This window comes from Amia ocellicauda, chromosome 3, assembly GCF_036373705.1.
Source record: "Amia ocellicauda isolate fAmiCal2 chromosome 3, fAmiCal2.hap1, whole genome shotgun sequence".
Lineage (NCBI taxonomy): Eukaryota > Metazoa > Chordata > Actinopteri > Amiiformes > Amiidae > Amia > Amia ocellicauda.
In genome coordinates this window covers 29570047-29589250 of record NC_089852.1, presented here as the reverse complement: position 1 = coordinate 29589250, position 19204 = coordinate 29570047, and the positions used below count along the sequence as shown (strand labels likewise).

The 19204-nt window shown below is 40.8% G+C and overlaps 1 protein-coding gene across 2 annotated transcripts in view; it reads right to left on the bottom strand.

Annotated features, from left to right (window-relative positions):
* Nucleotides 1-2516: 2516 nt before the first annotated feature.
* LOC136746443 (SH3 and cysteine-rich domain-containing protein 2-like) overlaps nt 2517-19204 on the bottom strand; it is a 35860-nt gene continuing 19172 nt past the window's right edge. Inside the window, exons 4-11 of one of the 2 annotated variants that reach the window (XM_066698938.1) lie at nt 15856-15937; nt 14238-14350; nt 13141-13219; nt 12647-12702; nt 12259-12347; nt 9536-9587; nt 8245-8382; nt 2517-7052 (exon numbers count right to left, since the gene is read on the bottom strand). In XM_066698938.1, coding sequence (XP_066555035.1) covers nt 6954-7052; nt 8245-8382; nt 9536-9587; nt 12259-12347; nt 12647-12702; nt 13141-13219; nt 14238-14350; nt 15856-15937 — 708 coding nt within the window. In that variant the 3' untranslated portion in view covers nt 2517-6953. Of the gene's footprint in view, nt 7053-8244; nt 8383-9535; nt 9588-12258; nt 12348-12646; nt 12703-13140; nt 13220-14237; nt 14354-15855; nt 15938-19204 lie in introns of both variants that reach the window. The other variant, XM_066698937.1, reaches the window with a different exon arrangement.

Here is a 19204-nt window from a genome sequence, read left to right as displayed (position 1 = left end):
ACATTTTAGACAAGATCAGATTTTTCCCCTCTCTCGTTTATTATCCTGCGTGCTCTCTGGTTGCTATGGATGCTCAGGGAGATTGATTTAGAAGAACAAGAAAAAAAGACGCACAAGAGCTGAAGATGTTACACTCGGCGCTTTATTAAAGTCATGTCCGAGGCTCCTCGGTCTAAACTGTCATGCATAAAGAGAGCGAGGGGGCCAGTGGGAGGATGGTGCAGATTGTGGGATTAGTGCTGGCATTTTCCTTTCTGTCTCACTGGTGGAGATTATATAGCAGCTGCGTCGGAGGCCATCTGATAGCGTCTCCAACCTTGTGCCCTCGGTTCTCTCTCCAACATTTATAAACAGTGACTTTAGTGCAGCTCCAAGCATGTCCAGGAGAGGCACCACCTCTCACAACTGACTTTGTGTCAAACTCAGTTAAATCACTGTCTCATATGTTTTTGGACCAGCAGACCAGCAGTCTAGGGATCTCAAGGGTAGCGATACTCCTAGTTAGGAGTATCACTTTACACTCACAAAATAAACAATGCTAATTATGCTCCTAGGCCAAATTATTCTACGTTGATAGATGATTGTGTCTGTATTTGCACACATTTGTAAAATATCCAGATTGCTGGGAAGGCTGTACAAATGAGCAATGCCTTTGGTGGAATATCTACCTGAAAACTGCATTTTAAGCTTGTGAAAAATGCAGTAATGTATAAGCCTTTTGCAGCATGTGTTTAAAGCAATTTACTCATCAATATCCTCTGACCCGTCTCCCACCTTTGCCTTGCCCTGCAATATAGAACATTCCATATAGATCCAGACATACAGAGATATATTAGTAGTATATACATATACACCCACACAGGTCTGGACAAAATTGAGACCACTAACAACATTGATTTCTGAACTTGGAGTGGTCTCAATTTTTTCTAGAGCTGTATATATATATATATATATATATATATATATATATATATATATATATATATATATATATATGCACATGCACACACATATATAATTTTATTTTTGTATATATTTACATAGCAAGATACATTTACAGAACTAGAATCATTAAACTAATTATTGCCATATTGCGCAAAGTATGACAGGGCTCTCAGCCGTGTCACAAAGAAAGAAAATAACCCCCTAGTGATCCTTGCAAGGGTTCAGACTAGCTTACTGTACAGCGCTTTTCAACAGCGACACTTCAAAGCGCACAGCCGTTGGTAATGAGAGGAGGAAACGCTGCCGAACAGTGCTTTCTGGCTGCCACAACCCATTCAGTGTGTGGACACTGTGAGATGAGAGGTGTTTGGAAAGTTGCCTCTAGACTGAAATAGGATTACATATTTTGGTTTGGTTTACTTTTTGTCTAGGAAAGGTGTTGGGATTCCTTCCACAGACAATGGAAAAAAAACAGATTAATTGTTATTAATATTTCACTCCCCTGTTCAACAAGGAACTGTAAAAATGCTTGGCAGTACTACAGCTACCTATTGTAGTGAGGTGTGATTTATTTTTGGATCAGTTTGCAAATGAAAGCGAGAAAGCAATTAACAGAAGACAATATGACGTAAATATGGGACTACACAATATATAATGACATGATTAAAAAAAGAGGTCAACTCATATATGACTCATACATGATCTATTTTATTGACCCTCGTGCATTATCACTAAAATGTCAGTTTGGAATAGTCTTAATGCATGTTGTTTCAGTGTAGAGGCAACTAGGGGATGATTCGTTAGTATTGGCTCCATTTTGCAGCACTATCGTCAAGCAGCATCCAGAGACCCTTCATTGTCTTCCATTACATTTAGTGCATCTTCTTGTGACTTCACCATTACAGCCCCAGCATGGCCTGGGGCATGTTTTTCCAGTTGGTAAAAGATTTATTAATGAGTAAGGATGGTGTGTATGTTTGTTAGAGTTACTGTACCTTAACATACCTACAGATTATCTATTCTCATAAATGGCTGCAAAAAGTCCCATTAAAAAACTATTTGAAAAACTGCAAAATGTAATAAATCAAATTAGAACCAGTCTTACTCATGAGTAGATGTATTACCAACCAAAATGTTCTATTATACTAATTTAGTTTAATTTATACTAATAGAGGGGGTGGGGGTTGTATGAAATCACCAAATATTTGGATGCTGCTCAGAGGAGTTCTTTATACAGATGGTCTGCATACTGCAAACAGGGACTTCTCTGTAGATACAACAAACACAACAGCAACCTTGTTGTTTCCATTTGCTACAGTGCTGAAAAGGGTCTGTATTTAGTCCTGTGCTTTTTCTGTCAGTGTTGGAGTGATGTCCAGAGCTTTTCAATGGTAGGCTCCTTTGGGGGGTGTCTCTGGATCAGTACATTAGGAAAGGGTCCAACAAAGGCTGTCAGAGAATGAATAGTGTGATGGACCTTGTAGGTATACATTCTTCTTTTCAAGCCGGTTTACTGTGGGTGGCTGCTTAGCAGAGCTATAATTGTTATATAACATCTGGTAGATCTTGATCCCCTTTTTTTTTTCTCCCATTTTCTCCAAGACACAGTTGCTATTTCTGTCAACGGCTTTCACAGGATTCTGTCTCCTGACCTTTCTCGTAAACATTCAGTTGCGCAGAAGAAAATATCCCTGTAGACAGAGACACTGGCAGAATGCAAAGAGAAGGAGCTGGGAATTGCTTGAGAGAAGGAGCTTTTCTTAGACAATGGAAAAAAAAAATGTTTAACAATGTAGGGACCTATACACGTGACATTCAGTTCAGTGGCAAGCTCCCTTTCCATTTCCATCACACACAATATACGCCAAGTATTGACAACAGTACAAGAAGACAGCTATAACACCACACTTCGATCAGTGCCCGTCCCGGGGGGGAATGGCTCAAAGACATATCAGTCATTTCCAAACTCTTCCATCACATATTCTCAGAGGGCAGCATCAAAGAGCCCGAACAGTGAGAGCAAATTTTAATAACATTAAATCTGCTTTGCTTTTCCCACCCCAGCCGATTTAATAGGCTTAGAAAAATGCTCCAAAAAATTGTGATTAAACACTTGTTCCATAACCTCATTTAAGGTCATTAATATACTGCAACTCTACTTTGAGCAGGCTGTGTCTGCTCACAAACATTTGAGAAAAAATCAAGTCTTTTCAAGTGCATCATTTGTATTATATTACCATTCCCACACAATACACAGTTATACAGTACTTATGAAACACAAAGCTATAGGTTTTTAAAATTACTCTTCATTTGAATGTGCTACAGCAGTTGCTGGTATTTTTAAACAGCAAATATTTGGATATGTGTGTTAGACAAATACATGTAACGACAATGCAAAGATTAATATTGCCAGTTGCATTCAGCACACTGTGCAAAGGAAAATAATTGACATGCATGTCTCTAAATACACAAGTCTGTTTCCTGTTTTCTGTGGCTTGTTCCCTACTGGAATTGAATGCCGCAATTAATAAAGTGCAAGTGCAGCTATAAATAACAGGTGAGCTACTGGAGTCTAAATTAAGGCTGTGTAAATCCCAGTGCAGCACAGGTCTGGAGAGAAGCCAAACAGGGCAGGGAGAGGAACGCCGATTATCACAGACACCTCACTCTCAGACATAGATGCACACCTTACACTCTCACACACTCACAAGCCTGACTAGAAACACTGTAGTGCTTTTCAGAAGCATCAGTTTTACCAATTTTGTGTTCCTCACAAAATCCACTACCTGTAAGTCAAAAGTCAGATGAGATTGTTGGATCTGTTGAGAGAGATGGTCTGATCAGCCACCTTGTTTTGCAATCTTCCTTATGCTCTTAAACATGACTGAACCTATAAACACATCAGCTGTACTTTCTTTTTTATATTTATTCATAAATTAATACATATATATTTGGACTATTAGGGTACTTACTGCAGCATTTTCTACACATTTTCTTTTTTTACATATAGTACTTTTTCTCCCACTCGGACTTCACCTTATATTCCACATATATCTTTATAAAGACAAACTGTTATACAATTGTAGTCAAAAGTATTCAAAGCCTTTAATTGAAACAAGGCAATTTAGTGATTCACTAATTTAATTATACAAATCAAGGTGATTAAACTACACTAATGTTACGTGTAGTTAAGACAGGGGTTGTGCAAACTGATCTCCAAGTCTCTTGTCCACCTCCTGTGCCAACAAGATGAATCCAGGTTGAATCAGTGTCCAGTACCCTCTGAAATGTTATAATTGATCTATTCAAATTATGTCATTAACAATTATTCAGAAAACTAAACATCACTGAATAACACTGTTTCAAATGCAGGTTGTGAATACTTTCCGCTGATCTCACAGAAGCACACGTGCACACAACCCTTATGCTAAATATACAATCACAAAGACCCACAGCTCAAAATCCACCCCTGCACTCAGCCCTCATATAGCAAGTGTGAGTGTATAGATGCCACCAATCCCCTTCCCTGTCCTCCCCTCCCCCACTCCCTGGCCCAACTCCTCCTGCAAATCACTCCCTCTGCACCGCACTGGGAGGCACGCTGAGCACCAGACAGTCAGGAAGAGCACATTCAAGCCCTTCACACGGATGCTTTGACAGATTTTTTTCTTCCTTTCAAAAGACAATAATCTCTTCAAGGAGCTGCTGCTCCTCTTTGTGAAGCTGTCGCGCAGTTTATTTATAACTCCCTTCCTCTCTGCTGGCTTGATGAAACAGGCTGGGTCTGCTGGTGCGAGGCAATAATCCAGGCATGGATGACGACTCTCCCCACAGAGCGGCACTCAGTAACAGCCCTCTGACTCCACCTCTCTCAACTGGGACTGATCCCATCTCTCTTTCCAGGGGCCCGTACACCGGTTATTCACAAATGAGGACCTTTTTCTTAAAACTGTACATCATCCTATCAAGCGGGAACTACAGACCCCTGGAGATTACATAATTGAAAACAATATGCTCAAATTAGGAACCATACTTAATAATGAGCCCATTGATTGCCAAGTTGTGTGAATCAAACATGCACATGAATTAATAAATGTTCAGAATGTGATTGCGCATGCTTTTATCTTATATATATATTTTCAACTACGTTATCTCTGGGGCTCCATAGGAAACACAAATTACTCTTTATACAAACACCCTCTTCCACACATTGGGCTTTAATGGACAGCTCTGCTGCAGTGAACTAAAGCCTGCCTTGTGAAAACCCTGGCCCCCAAAGATGCTCAGCACTAGCACTGCCAGACCCAGGGCAGGGCAGCCATGGTTAATGCTACAATCAGGTGGGATGTAAAACAATCCCAGAACAATGGATAACGCAATGTGCTCTCTTTCAAAGACACACTAAGCAAACACAGTAGCTCCAGTAGCTATATGTTCACCAGGCATATTGATACTAAAAGCTACTGTAAACTGGATGCAAAGAATAGGACAGAAAAGCATGCATATTAAAAACACAAGACACACACGATATACTGTATATATCCATATTTGCCTGAAATATACTTAAATATATTGTGAAATATATATTCTATTTCCAAAGATATATATGTTTAAATAGTGATATGTTTAATAAAATTCATTTTCTGTGTGGCTCTGATGTACAAATGCATAGTGGAACCACTATGTGGAATATTCTTCAAATCTCTGTAATGTGTCCTATATGGAATATTGCTTAATTGCCACCAGCAGTGCTGACTGATTGAAAATGAATTCACAAATAGGCCATTAGGGTTGTTACAAAGTGTCCCAAGCCTTAGTTCCCAGAATACACACAAAGCCCAGCCACAACATGGAAAATAACAAGTGCTGTCTGTAAAAAACATTGTTAGTGTCAAAGAAATGAGCTCATTTCCATTGCTGGATACTGTCCTGAAAACAGCTCCATTTCATTCAAACTCAAGGGACAAAAGCCCCAGGAAAATGGGATAATACACACTATATCTCTATGCAGCTTTTCACTGCCCTGGTCAGTACTAGTCTAAACACTGTGTTCTAGCTCTACTAGGAGAGATCGTAGACTGTTCAAGGAAGTGGAGTTGTGCATTCCTACTGTACAATACCACCCTAATAAATAAATTTGAGACAGGACAGTACATTCCCAGTCCCACAGCTCTACCCTCTCCCCCCCACAACCCCTTCCAGCAAAGACTTTGCTGGAACAATGCAAGGAAACACATGCCAAACAATCTAGAGTACATAGCAACCTTAGAAGTGCTGTTAGAAAGCTACAAGTAAAACTACACAGACTCTGTGCGAGTCGGTTAAGGAGCAAACTCCTATCCTCTCTGTCATGCAGCGCACCTTCACCATTATCAGAATCTCCGAAGCTAGTGGTGACCTTTCCCACCGTCCCACCTCATCTTCCCTCTCTCCTGGCTGAGCCTGGCAAACTGGGAGAGGGACCTACAGTCTTAATACAGACAATGAAAGCAGCAGCTTCAGTAGAAACCTGTTTTGGATTCCCAAATTGTGCCTGAGGTCAAACTGGGTGAGTGGATACCTCCCAGGTTCGCTGCTGTACTAATTACAGTAACTCTAAGTCTCTATAGTAGTAATAATAATGAAAAAAATAACACTAATTATATCTGTAACACTTAGACCTGTAATTACACAGTAATCACTTAAGGAGTGCCCATAGGTCCAGCCATGCAGTTTGGTGATTTGGGGGTGAACCAGTCTTCAGTGCAGGGTGTGCTGTTGGGGGGGGAATATTTGGGGTTCAGGACGAAGGCAGCGTCGGCCCGCAAACCCTCAGAACTCCAGGTTTTGCGGTGCGTGGGCCCCTGCTGTATCGCCAAGCTGCCCCCTGACCTTCTCCCCCTCCCCTCCCGCTCGATCCGAGGGTGCAATGAGGTGCAGGTTTCAGGGGTGTCCCAGGCTCAGCCACGCGCTGGGGGGCGGTGTGTGTGCTTTTGTTTTTTGTCGGGGTGCAGGCAGCAGGAATAGGCTCAGATCTCCTCCAGCAGGTCGCAAGGGACTAGGCCACGCTTCTTCCCGCTGGTCAGCCTCAGAAAGCCGTTCACCTCCTCATTCTTCCCCACGCAGATCTGAGAGCAAGACAAGCAGGTGTGTGAGTGAAGGGGGGCTGGAGAGACTGAGCGAGACACAGGCCAAGAAGGAGGACAGAGCGAGAGAGAGAGGAAGGATGAACCAATTTCTAAAACACTCAGCAGGGACATGGAGGTAAATAGTTTATAAGACTAGTTACATAATTTATATAGGTGTCATGTGTGTATATATTTTTCATTTCTCAACTTAACTTCTAGTGTCTGTACTAAATCCTGCTAGCCCGGGATTGACTATATTACATGTTATTGTAGAATTAGTTATTGTAGAAAATATGTGTCAGTCACTTTATAAACAAATTTTAATGATTTTACAAGTGTTTAAAATTTCATTTTCACTGTGCAGTAGCCAGTTAAATAGAATGTTTGTTATTTTGACAAAAAGTATTTGGAGGTGAAGCGACAAACATTTTATAGTTTGAAAAGGATGTTGGGATACTGAGACCATCAATGGAGAATCAGGACTTAGATCTTGTTGGCTTGAGAAAGAAATGCATTGAGAGTACAGAGACAGTGAGTGCATTGCAGTATACAGCAGTGGTGCAGGGCTTAGCTGTCAGTCTCCATGTTTGTGCGAGCGTGAGAACGTGTCGGCCTCATATAAACTCTGTGTACGTGTCAGATACTGTGTGTTTGTCTGTTTGTGTGAGTAGGAAAGAGCCTGAATTTGATATTAATAAAGCTCTATCTATCTGCCTGTATGGTTCTGCACCACTGTGAAACTGTGAAATCAGTCTGTGTAGCTGTGTGTGTGCATGCAAAGATTTCTATGCAGAAATATATAATAACATCAGCAATCAGGCTGATGTTATATGCCTTCTTAATGTTTTGTGCAATTTTGCTAATACTAAGTAGTACACTGTGTGGCCAAGTTTAGGCTAATCTGCTCTTGTTTAGTGTACAGAAAGAGAACATTTTGACCTTTGAAAGCAATCAGAGAAGTGCATTATAGGCAGATGTGCACTGAAGAGGAACATTTCTCAGTGACACCAATTAGAAAATGCATTTTAAAGAAATAAACAAATAAATACTTCCTTTGCTCTGGGGTCTTGCTGGAGTGTTGCTGGCTGCAGGCAGGATTGAAAAGCATGGTGTAGTCAGCCCCTCGTGTGGGGTTCTGTGCATGTTGTGTGTTGTGTTGCGTTGCGTTGCGTGTGGTCCATGTCCGGCTCACCTGGGACTCTTTCACGGTCATCTGTCCAAGCTCGCGGTTGCCATGGAAGGACTGGGTGACCCTCCACACCCTCTCCCCCGGCCTCACCCGCTGCACAAAGTTGGCCGGGAAGAAGCCCACCTTGTCTCCACTCTTCCCCTGTGGAGAAGAAAGAAACATTGGTGCAAATGCCTGCCTTCCCAATAATAACAATTGTAATAACAATACATTTAATAATACATTTACTTTATATTGAATTTTTAATTCAAACAAATCCCAAAGAGCTTCACAAGAAAAGCAACAGTAGATTAATACTTTACATTACAGTAACCCAGTCTGTAATATAGGTCTTAAGTGATGACTTCAAAACACGAACAGTCTCTGAGTTCTTAAGAGACAGAGGGAGGGAGCTCCAAAACTGTTACAAATGATAAAAACCTTTAATCTTTGGTACAGAAAGAAGATTATTTTTAATGTATGTTGGGAACAGGCCACTTAGGGCCTTGAAAGCAAGCAGGAAGGACTTGATATCTAATTGACTGAGTGCTTATCTTCTGTGTCTGTCTGTCTGTCTGCCTGTCTACCTGATTGCACATCTATTTGCCTGACTTTCTGTCTATCTGTCTACACACTTGTACAATGCTAACTTAGGACGTTAGTCTTCACAGTAATAGAGTTACTATCAGGCAACATTCTGTAGAGTGTTGTAGGGCATTTTGAATCCACCAAAGTTTAACATAAATTGATATGCTATTTAAGGACTGAAGACAAATGGTTCCATTCACCCAGGTTGTGTGAACTGCTATCAATTATGCTGGATGTGTTTGATGTGATATCTGTTGCCCTTAACCAGCAATCAGCAAATGTCCTCTGTGTGTGTTTGCGTGTTTGTGTATTTGAGACAGAATTTCTCTGCATCTGAACTGTCAATTGCTCCACTCAACCTTTCTGCAGTGAGACATTTATAATGATTCCATTAAAACTTAAAAAAAACCTTAAAACAAAAACAACAAATGAATGACTAAACCTCATTAAACTTTCATTAAATGGCATTCCAGGTCGCAGTGTTTGTTAAATCCATTATATTTCCATGTTCGGGTGCCTTCCACATAAATGGAGTTTTATTTTTGTCGTGTTGTTTTTAAATGGCTTTCCTGTGGGGGAGGAGGGGAGACTGGTGGGCTGATATAAGCTGTACAGCCCTGTAGACTCTCAAGCATGAACACTATGCCTACTCACACACACACACACACACACACAGAATGACAAGAGAATTGCACACACATTGAATAAAATTAATTAAGAACCTCACCTTCCACCAGTCCTCATTGGAGTCATCTGTGACTTGCACACGGTCGCCAGGCCTAAGAAGAGTGAGAGAGAGAGAGAGAGAGAGAGAGAGAGAGAGAGAGAGAGAGAGAGAGAGGGAGAGGGAGAGGGAGAGAGGGAGTGAGAGAAAATGAAAGAGGAAGAGAGAGAGCAAGCAATGCACCTTTTGTTGCTTTCAAACACTTTCTAAACCAAAAATCATTGGGGAGATATCTATATACAATAAATAGAATGATTTGACAAAACCAAATAAAATTGACTAGAATAACCATACATTTCCTGCACAAATGATCTAAATGTGATTTAATCCCATTATATAGAGAGCAAAGAGATAAATAAAATACAAGTATCAAGTAACAATAGAAATCAAGAGGACGTGAAATCTTCCAAGTGAATAATACATTTTAGACACCTACTTAATTCCAAAGCCATTTAACAGGACGTTTTACAAAATTTTCCCCATTTAAAATCATATCTTCAAATTACAATTAATCTGCCTGCTTCTATAGTTTTTATTGTGCTGATTTTAGGGGTAGCAATGGGATCTATGAATTCTGTAGTTGCTCTATTCCAGTAATTATGTAAGCTTTTCACGGACAGCCTGAAGGGCATAGACCTAAACCATTTCCAGTGTATGAATATTAAAGACATTGGAGTCTTCCAAAGCATAGCAATAGTGCCACACAAAAGCATTGTTCCATCTTTCGGATTTGCCTGCCTGGAATGCCTTAAATATGACAGAGAGCAAGTGCATTGATTTGTGTATTAAATATCGGGTTATTCCAATTAATTAAACATTCATGTCATTCATGCCTGAAAATTAGGTCATCTGAAAAATGCCTTTCCTCTTGCCAGGTCAATCAGTCTCCATCATTTCTTCCCATAGTGCTGATTAATCAATACAGACTTTGCATCTGTTCTTCAATTTTAAGTGTCAATCAGCTCAGTCAGTGTCCATTCTGTAGCACTCCCAAAAATCCTTCTAAAATGATTTCAGAAGCCATATAGTGAAATGCATAGATAGTTTATTTAATGTGTTTAATGTATTTACCCATCTCTATAGTGTTATTATTAGTATAGTATAGCATAGGATTCATAACTAATAGTAATAACATTGTTTGTATACTGTTGTAGGCCCGTGTGAATTCCTGCCTCTGTATAAGAAGTATTAATACCACCATAAAACATTTGCAGCCATTTTAAAATGAAAAACCCAACCATTGAGATAAAATGTATGAAACAGAACAAGACAAACACACAACAGTTTCTGGTAGCTTGACCTTTTCTATAATAAGGCTAATAAGAAAATCGAATGGGTTATAAATGGGAGGGGACCCATTTGACCCACTAATGAAGAACCCAGATTGTAAACCAGATATTTGTGAATGAATTTGGAGAGAAAGCATGGCTGATCCAAACCTCCTCAACTCTTTGTGTAAAGAAGAGCCAGCTATTTGCATTACCCTGATCCGTATTTCCACTTGTCAAGTCTTGATGAATATATTGGGGTTGAGTTTGTCCATGTTTGTCAGGATTTTGAATATCTGAATCAAATTTCCCTCTTAGTCTCTCCTGTTCAAGGCTAAAGAGAGTTCCTTGTGCTAGTAGGATATTTTGGACAGCCTTCTATTGCACATTCTTTCCTGCACTGACTAAGGACTAAACCCCACTACTAGAATGGTTGATGAACAAACTGCTTGACACACAGCCTGGCACTGAACACCACTAGCCTCCTCCTCTTTACTGATACCCCCAGCAGGATTTCACTGCTTACACTGTCACAGCTCTTTCACCCCCTCTTCTGTCTTTCACTCTCTGCATTTGTTATCTGTCCCTCTCTGTCCCTCCTTATTGGTTTCAATTTAGCTCACCTTATCTACTGCTTTCTCCCATCGCTCTATCTGTCTATCTGTCTTTCTTAACTTCACCCATCTCTCTCCCTCTCTTTTTTACTGCTGTGCCTTTGGGGCGCACATCTTTGAGCAAATCTCTCCAATCTCTCTCAAGCCCTCCTCCTCTGTCTAAGTAAAACTTTGTATTTGGTGTCCTCTCACATCAATTATAAATTATCGAGGCAGCCTGTTCTGAACTAGGGTACCACACAATGATACATCTGGAAAATGGAAAACTTTTAAAGAGACGCTACTAAATGACACACCACCAACATAACGTCAAGGGGGGCAGCAATAAAGTCAAATAGATGTTTTTTCTCTCCCTCCATTACCCTGAGCACACACCGACACAAGAACAGATACAGACAGACATGCAAACACACACACACACACACACACACACAGTAACTAGGGCCACCATACTGCTCTGGGTTTTAAAATAGTTGCATAAACTATGCCACCTTTGAAGATGAATGTTGACGCCTAATTATAGTGCACCACTAACATGTCTAACACTAACACTGATCACCCATTCATTTGTGGCTATAATTTTCTAAATCAATGTTAATCATACTTTTCTGTATTTTAATTGCTCTGCCTGATGACATCAGAAGCACTGACCAGCTTATCAGAGAGTCGCTCATTTGACATGCACCACAGTTAGACATCAGTATTCTCCTTGGCAAATCATAATTATCCATGTGTTAGTTTCTTTCAATTAATGGGCAATCTTTAAATCTCTCTTAAAGTGTCCTGAGGATTACAGAGCGATATGGCAGCCCTAACAGTAACCCTTCCCACAGCTTCTACTCACTGCAGCTCTAGGTCATTCAGCTCCTGGGGGAGAAATTTGTACAGCACTACGTAGGTGTGTATGGCATGCACCTCGATCCGCTTTGTAGCCTGATGACAGGGTGAGAGAGAGTAGGAAAGTAGATGGAGAGGAAAGCAGAAAGAACGATACAAAGAAGGAGAATGGAGGATGGAGGATTTGAATGAGATGGGTGTACAGGAAGACAGGATGGTGGGAAGGGGAAAGAAGAGCAGAAAGGGTGACGGATACAGGTTGGCATGGGTTGGAAGAGGGAGGAGGGAGGGCGAGCAGAGGAGGAAGAGAAGGAGGAGAAAGCAGAAAGTTAGACTCTAGGGCACCACAAGTCAAGGAGATCCAATGAGATGATGAATAATGAAGAGGCTGGTACCTTCAAGCTGACTCTGTCTTCAGATATGGCCTTCTCAGTTTCAGAGGGATTGAGAGCTGGAAGGAGGGAGGGAGGGAGGGAAAAATCAATGATTTCAGTCCCCTAGCACTGAGCTGCACAAAACAGTGACAAGGTCAGTCCCACCTCCCTCCACACACACGCAAAGGCCTTCAATAGCTCAACAGTGAGATTATACATTTTTGCTTATATTGTAAAGCCTGCCATAATTGCCTGCACTGAAGCCTGTCAAGGGCAGTTGTACAGTGAGAGAGGTCATTCTTCGCTCATTCATAGCCCTGATTGTCATGATTGTATTGCCCCCTATAATGGCTCAACAGTAAACTCTCTAGTAGTGTTTGGTGTACAGCATGTAGGGCTCACACAATATCTTCATCCAAATCCAGTGTACTATGGATCTTTCTCCCAGGGCCTGAGAGATTTCACACATTGCTCTTGCAATATCTTTCTATGCAGTGTGAGAGACTGTCTCTTACCCACAGGCGTCTGGGTCCCCTCCTCTTCGGTGCTGCGCTGACTGTCCTCCCCATCATCCGCCCCCTCACTCCTCTCACCCTGCAGACAGAGAGAGAGGGAGAGGAAGAGTCAGTGACATGGGCCCAGATAGACGCAGGATTACCCAAGAGGCAGGGGCAAATCTATCCTTGTAGGCTCACTGAAATCTAAAGGCCTGGATCCAACACTTCATTTGTAGTCCATCATCTGAAAAGTTGTCCTTCAAGGACATTGCACATTGGTTCTGTTAAAACCACACCAGGTACACAGCCTTTCCCCTTCTTGCACTGATGTGTGTCTCACAAGCTATGTCACTGTTTCTGTAAAAAACCTTATCACACACAAACTACACCTCAGACACAGAAGCAGAGTACTTGGTTCAACATTAAACAACTTATTTGAAAGTGCAAATCTTTGTAAAGAACGTAGGTCACTTTTGTGTTGTTTATCTGTTATCTGTTTCGAGATCCTTGTGAACTGGACTATAACCATCCTTTATACATAAGGCCAAAACAACACAGGCCACAGAGATCTGCGTGCTGCCTGCCTTAGGATGTACTTATTATATTATACCCAGCTTTGGTCTCTCCAATTCTTAAATGTTGTTTATTATATTTTCACAATTAACAGTTGGCATCATTTTCTTTAAGCCTTTTAAAGGGATGATATAGTTCGAATTGCAGGCAGGTGCATTGTACTGGGTTGCTGCCTACAGTGGACACAGACAAAGGGATGCAGCTCACAGAGGAGGAACTGCAGGTAATCATTTACAGATTTATAAGCCTGGAAGTCCAGAGAAATACAGAGAGATGGTTGTGGTGTGACCAGCAACCACAAAAAGATGTGTACACTGTGACAAACAGACAGACAAACACTGAGACACTATGGCACTGCAGGATAGACTAAGTGTGACAGACAGGAAAACAGATGTGTGCAGTCAGAAGATATTAATAGTCTGACAGAGAGACGTGTGCAGTGTAGGATACAGACAAACAGGGCTGAAGTGTAATAAGCATTGTAATAACAAACGTGGTGGTGGTGTAATAAGCAGTTACAACAGAGTTTCCAGCTCCCCTACCATGCTTCTGGTGGGTGACTCAGAGACGCTGCCGAAGCTGGATCGACTCATCTGTGCCAGAGATGTGCCATAGCGCAGGGTTTCGTACACAGGGTCCACGCGGTTCTTCACCACTGCTGACATACAGACAGACACAGACACAGTCACGCACACACAGATCACAGGTCTACATGCCTGGGTTTATACAGTAAGAAGTCAGCCGCTGTTACCAGGCAGCATAGCAAGAGAAATAATGTGAAAGTTGATCCTGTTATATTTGTTTTACCATAGTTTTAAAGTGGTTTCTTATTGGTGCATTTTTAGAAATAGTACTAATAGAGAAAAAAATGGTGGTATGACAGCTCCCCTGTTTCTGATCTGGGTAACATTTAGGCTTCCTGTGAGTACAGTGGTGGTCAAATTGTTATAGCCTCACAATTTGGAATCAAAGATTACTATTCACCCTGGTTCCCTATCATACTGACTTGTGACAAAGTCCTCCACAAAACGCACTATTAAGTCAACTATTTATTTTCACACTGTGAGTCCACATTGCAAACAGCATAGCTATAGACCTGTATGGACTGATGCAGCTCTCACTGATAACATGGCTGACTCACAAGTGCTTGGTTGGGAGGCACAGGGAAACTTTGTTTGACCCCGCCAAACCATCCCAGCACTAAACCAATTACACAATGGCCCTCAGGGAATCCTGGTCAAAGTTGGCTATGACTCAGCTGCAGTTAAAATCAGTTTAACTTATGGGGCTCAACTTGCATTCCCAGTCAAAGCTTTAACAGATTTGGACACTTGGAAGCCCCTTGGCATTACTGTTTAACAAGTCTTTCTCTATATTAAATCTCTGGATAATTTTTTGATCCTATATTGAAGCCAAGTCTCCTCATCACAACTTTATCCTGCCTGGCTCTAGATAGAGCATCAATGTGACCCGTCACATCCTGTCTCAGGCCTGTCACTTGGAATTTCTCTTTTCCTCATTTTTTAGTTTTGCAGCAAGAAAAAAAAAAAAAAAAAAAAAAAAAATATATATATATATATATATATATATATATATATATATATATATAAAACATGTTTCACTTTTCGCTTCTGCAGTTCAATTCGCTTAAGTGTGAGCCGACAACAAGCTGTGAAAATGCATCAAAGGAGCATCTAAAAGCACTGAAAGCTGCATTGGAACTTTCACAAAGACTTTCCCTTTCCTTGCACAAACAGAAACAAAAAAAATCCAATTACAGAGTGAGGGCCCAAGGAGAACCGGAAAATGAGAAGAGCTGAAGACAGATTGTATTGGGTAGTTTAAGGCCAGTCACTCTGTGTGCAAAAGAATGACACCCGATAAACTTTATTATTATTTTATTTTTTTATTAGCTCATTTAAAAGATGCACCAGGGGCATACTGAATCTGAAATGACAAGCAAATTGGAACAAAATTTAAGAGCCTGACATGAATTATGGATGGATAATCAACCTTCACTGCTCTGTCAGGGCAGGAGGGAATGAGTCGAGGTTTGTGTTCTACTGGAGTCGTCATTGGCACAGGTATGAACTGCTGTCATTTAATTTTTGTCTCCATTTGCTCCCATGAAACATTAATGAAGTTCATCAGTATACTCACCAGGAGGAGGGACTTCCTTAACGACTCCTAGCTGATCGTTAACAAGCAGCGGAGAGCTGAAGTTGCGTTTGAATGCCCCTGACTGAGAGAGAGATGGAGAGAAGGTAAGAAAATATCACATTGAGTCAAATGGAGAGACATAAAGGAGAAAGAGGGGACAGGGAAACAGGAATTAACATTGACCTAGAAAGAGGGAGAGAGAGAAATAAAAGGTGGGAGAATCATCCACAGAGGAAGAGGTGGAAGGAGAAATAGTTTGAGAGAGTAAGGGAGGGAGAGAGAGAGAGAGGGAGAGAGAGAGAGAGAGGAAGAGTGGAACAGAAAAACAGAAGGGACAGAGTTCATGGAAAGGAGAGAAACAGGAGAACTAATAGACGGGAGAGAAGAGAAGGCAGAATGCAACAGGGAAGAAATACAGAGACAAGGAGTGTGAGAGAGAGAGAGGGAGGATTATAATAGCTGTAATATTTCACAACACTTGACACAAGTTTACTAATTCTCGGAGTAAGCACCAGTTAATGTGTATGGTCGGGTTCAGTGTGCTCAGAATTGTAATTACATCTTCCCTGTTAATGCAACCTAATCTTCCCACAGGACGGGACTATTTATATCACAAGGATGGCGCCACATTAATACACAGTAAACAAGAGCAGCAGAGGTACTCTCCCATGTTGTAAAGCTATTTACACAATGCAGTGCGCTGTAAAGTCCTCTGACCACTCAACCCTATCCATATTTTAAATGTAGCCTTTTAATGTAACCCTGGCTATTCATGGCTTTCATCCCTCAGATAAATGTAAGGACAGTTTGACCTTGTACCTGATTGAGGTGTTTAAGACTTGATACGTAACCCTCACTGTATATAGAAACAGTATTGGCATTCTACAGTGTTTGTAAGACCCACTAATCACTTGTCTGTGGGACAATCAGAATAAATCCATTGAAACCAGGCCCTATAGAAAGCCAATGCATCCACTCAATCCTGCACACAGATTCACTGAGACAAAGTACGCACACACACACACCAGCAAATAGAAACACACAAACAGCAGGCGACAAACAAACACACACACTTCCACATAACCAAACACATTCATTCAATTAGAGACCTGCTCTGGGCTGCTCTTTCCTCAGGGGTGGGGGTTTGGTCAATATCACTCTGGAGGGGGGTGCCGAGACTCTATCGATCCCCTCACCTCTCTGCTTCGACAGTCAGGCAGCCAATTTCCTCACACAGAGAAAACGCACTACACCCCCCTGTCCCCCGTCACTGACTCACCCTGGCCACTCTGCTAACACAATAGAAAGCTAGGGAAATTATTTTTTCTCCACTGGGACTAAATGTACAATGTACAAACGTACTAAACAATATCTGCCAATTTTAGTGACTTACAGAAGTGATTGTCAGTATCAATCATTTCCAAAATGCCTTTTTTTTACAGACCTTAATACTTATTTGTGTTGCAAGATGAAATCAAATGAAAAACGCATAGACACATATGCATAACAATCTAATGGTTTCCATAGACAGCCCCCGTCCTCCACTGTTCCTGTAACAATAAGATATTGAATAATTCTAAAATAATAATTTGCATTTTTTATGGAAAAAGATTAAAAAGGCAACTGAAGTGATTATACGGTTATATTTTTTAGTGCGAGCTGTCATTTTCAAAAGTGTGACCATACACCACATTCAGTGTGTTGTTGTGCACCCTTATTTGTTGTTGGTATAAAGATTGGTTATGAATTCAACCAATCAACCAAAATAATTGTAGACCATATGTGTTTATGCATGTCAAAGGTTCATTTGACTCTCAGCACAGTAAAAACAACACAGAAGTGTTTATCACTTCATATGTGTATCACAAGCCCGTGTGCTCCACAAAAGTGTCTGCACATTTCATCTATAAGGAAGAGTGTGGGAGCACAGTGAGCTCATGTAGTAGCAAATACTGTTTCAGGGATTCTGGGAGTTCCTTTGGCTTTTCTCTGCTCTCTCAGGCCCACTTTCATAGCAAATTAAACAATTTAGAAATGCATTCCTGTATTCCTGTTTTGGCCCACTGAGTCAATTTCCAGTGGCGTCCGATGCCTCACTGCGGCGCTCCAGTCCGCATTACAATGACCTGGATGGGCCTCTCAACACAGCTAAGATCTATACATATTCATACACGAAATTTCACAGTGTATTAACTTTGGCTGCTGGTAATAAAAAGATTGATTTTCCAATTGACTGGAGGCAAAACCTAAGGCATCTTTTGCATTAGTGATTAAATTAAAAAATGCACACCTGATTTAAGCATCATCCTTTGAGTTCACTGTGTAGCAGGGCTTTGTTCTATATTAACAGACACGCTGAAGTTGGCCTTGGTGGAGTACAGATTAGTCATCTTCTGATCTCTCCCTGCTCCGGATCAATCTTCTTTCTAATCGTCTTCTATTAAACTGTGGTCATATCCAATCCTCTTTTTATTATTTAATCGCAAATCATCTCCATTACCCTGTCATTAGTGTGGATGAAATTCACACTGCTATTGCACTCTGTTATTAGCATCAGTCCATATTACTTTTCAGGAAGGGGAACATTCCCCATCAATACCACTTGAGTATTAACTAATATCTAAACAAAGTTTTTGCTATTCTATATCTATTAATGTCATGAATATTTAAAAAGAAAAAAAAATGAAGTGGTGGTAAAAACAAAAAAAGACCATTATGTGATTGTCTTCAGTGTACATTTAGACCAAGAGAAATAGAAGAAGAAATAGAGGAATGTGTTGATACTGAAGTAATATTTAAAAACAAAGTAGAGTTCAATTATGTGTACTGTCACATGCTCTTGGAAGGCCTAATTATACAGTACTGTGCATAGAGCTGACTTTTGTTGTTCTTATTTTTATTCACGTGGTATTAAGTGATCATTTTGCCTGCATTTACTTTATTCACAATTCCATTCAGCTACTCTAAAATGATGTTGAATTTCAGACTCAGTCTCAGTCTGTTGGTCTAAGGAGCTCATTCCAGTGGTCCAATCATCTGGAAATATTGGAGGTTTTAGTTTGTTTTCAGTCTACCAATAAAGTTTCATAGTCTCTGTCTTACTTTAGTCCACTAAAATGGTATAGAGATTCATGCTGAAATTTGGTCTTGTCATGATATTGTCCATGTCCAGAATGTTGAGTTCACTACCAACAAAGAGGTGATGTGATCTGTAATAATCCTGGAGGTCATTATATCTTGAAGATGTTCCACCATCAATGACTCACCATGATGCTGTTATTCTCTGTCCTGCCTAGCTTATGCTGACCTGTCAGCTAGTGTGATGAGCAGGCCAATGAAAAGATTTGCA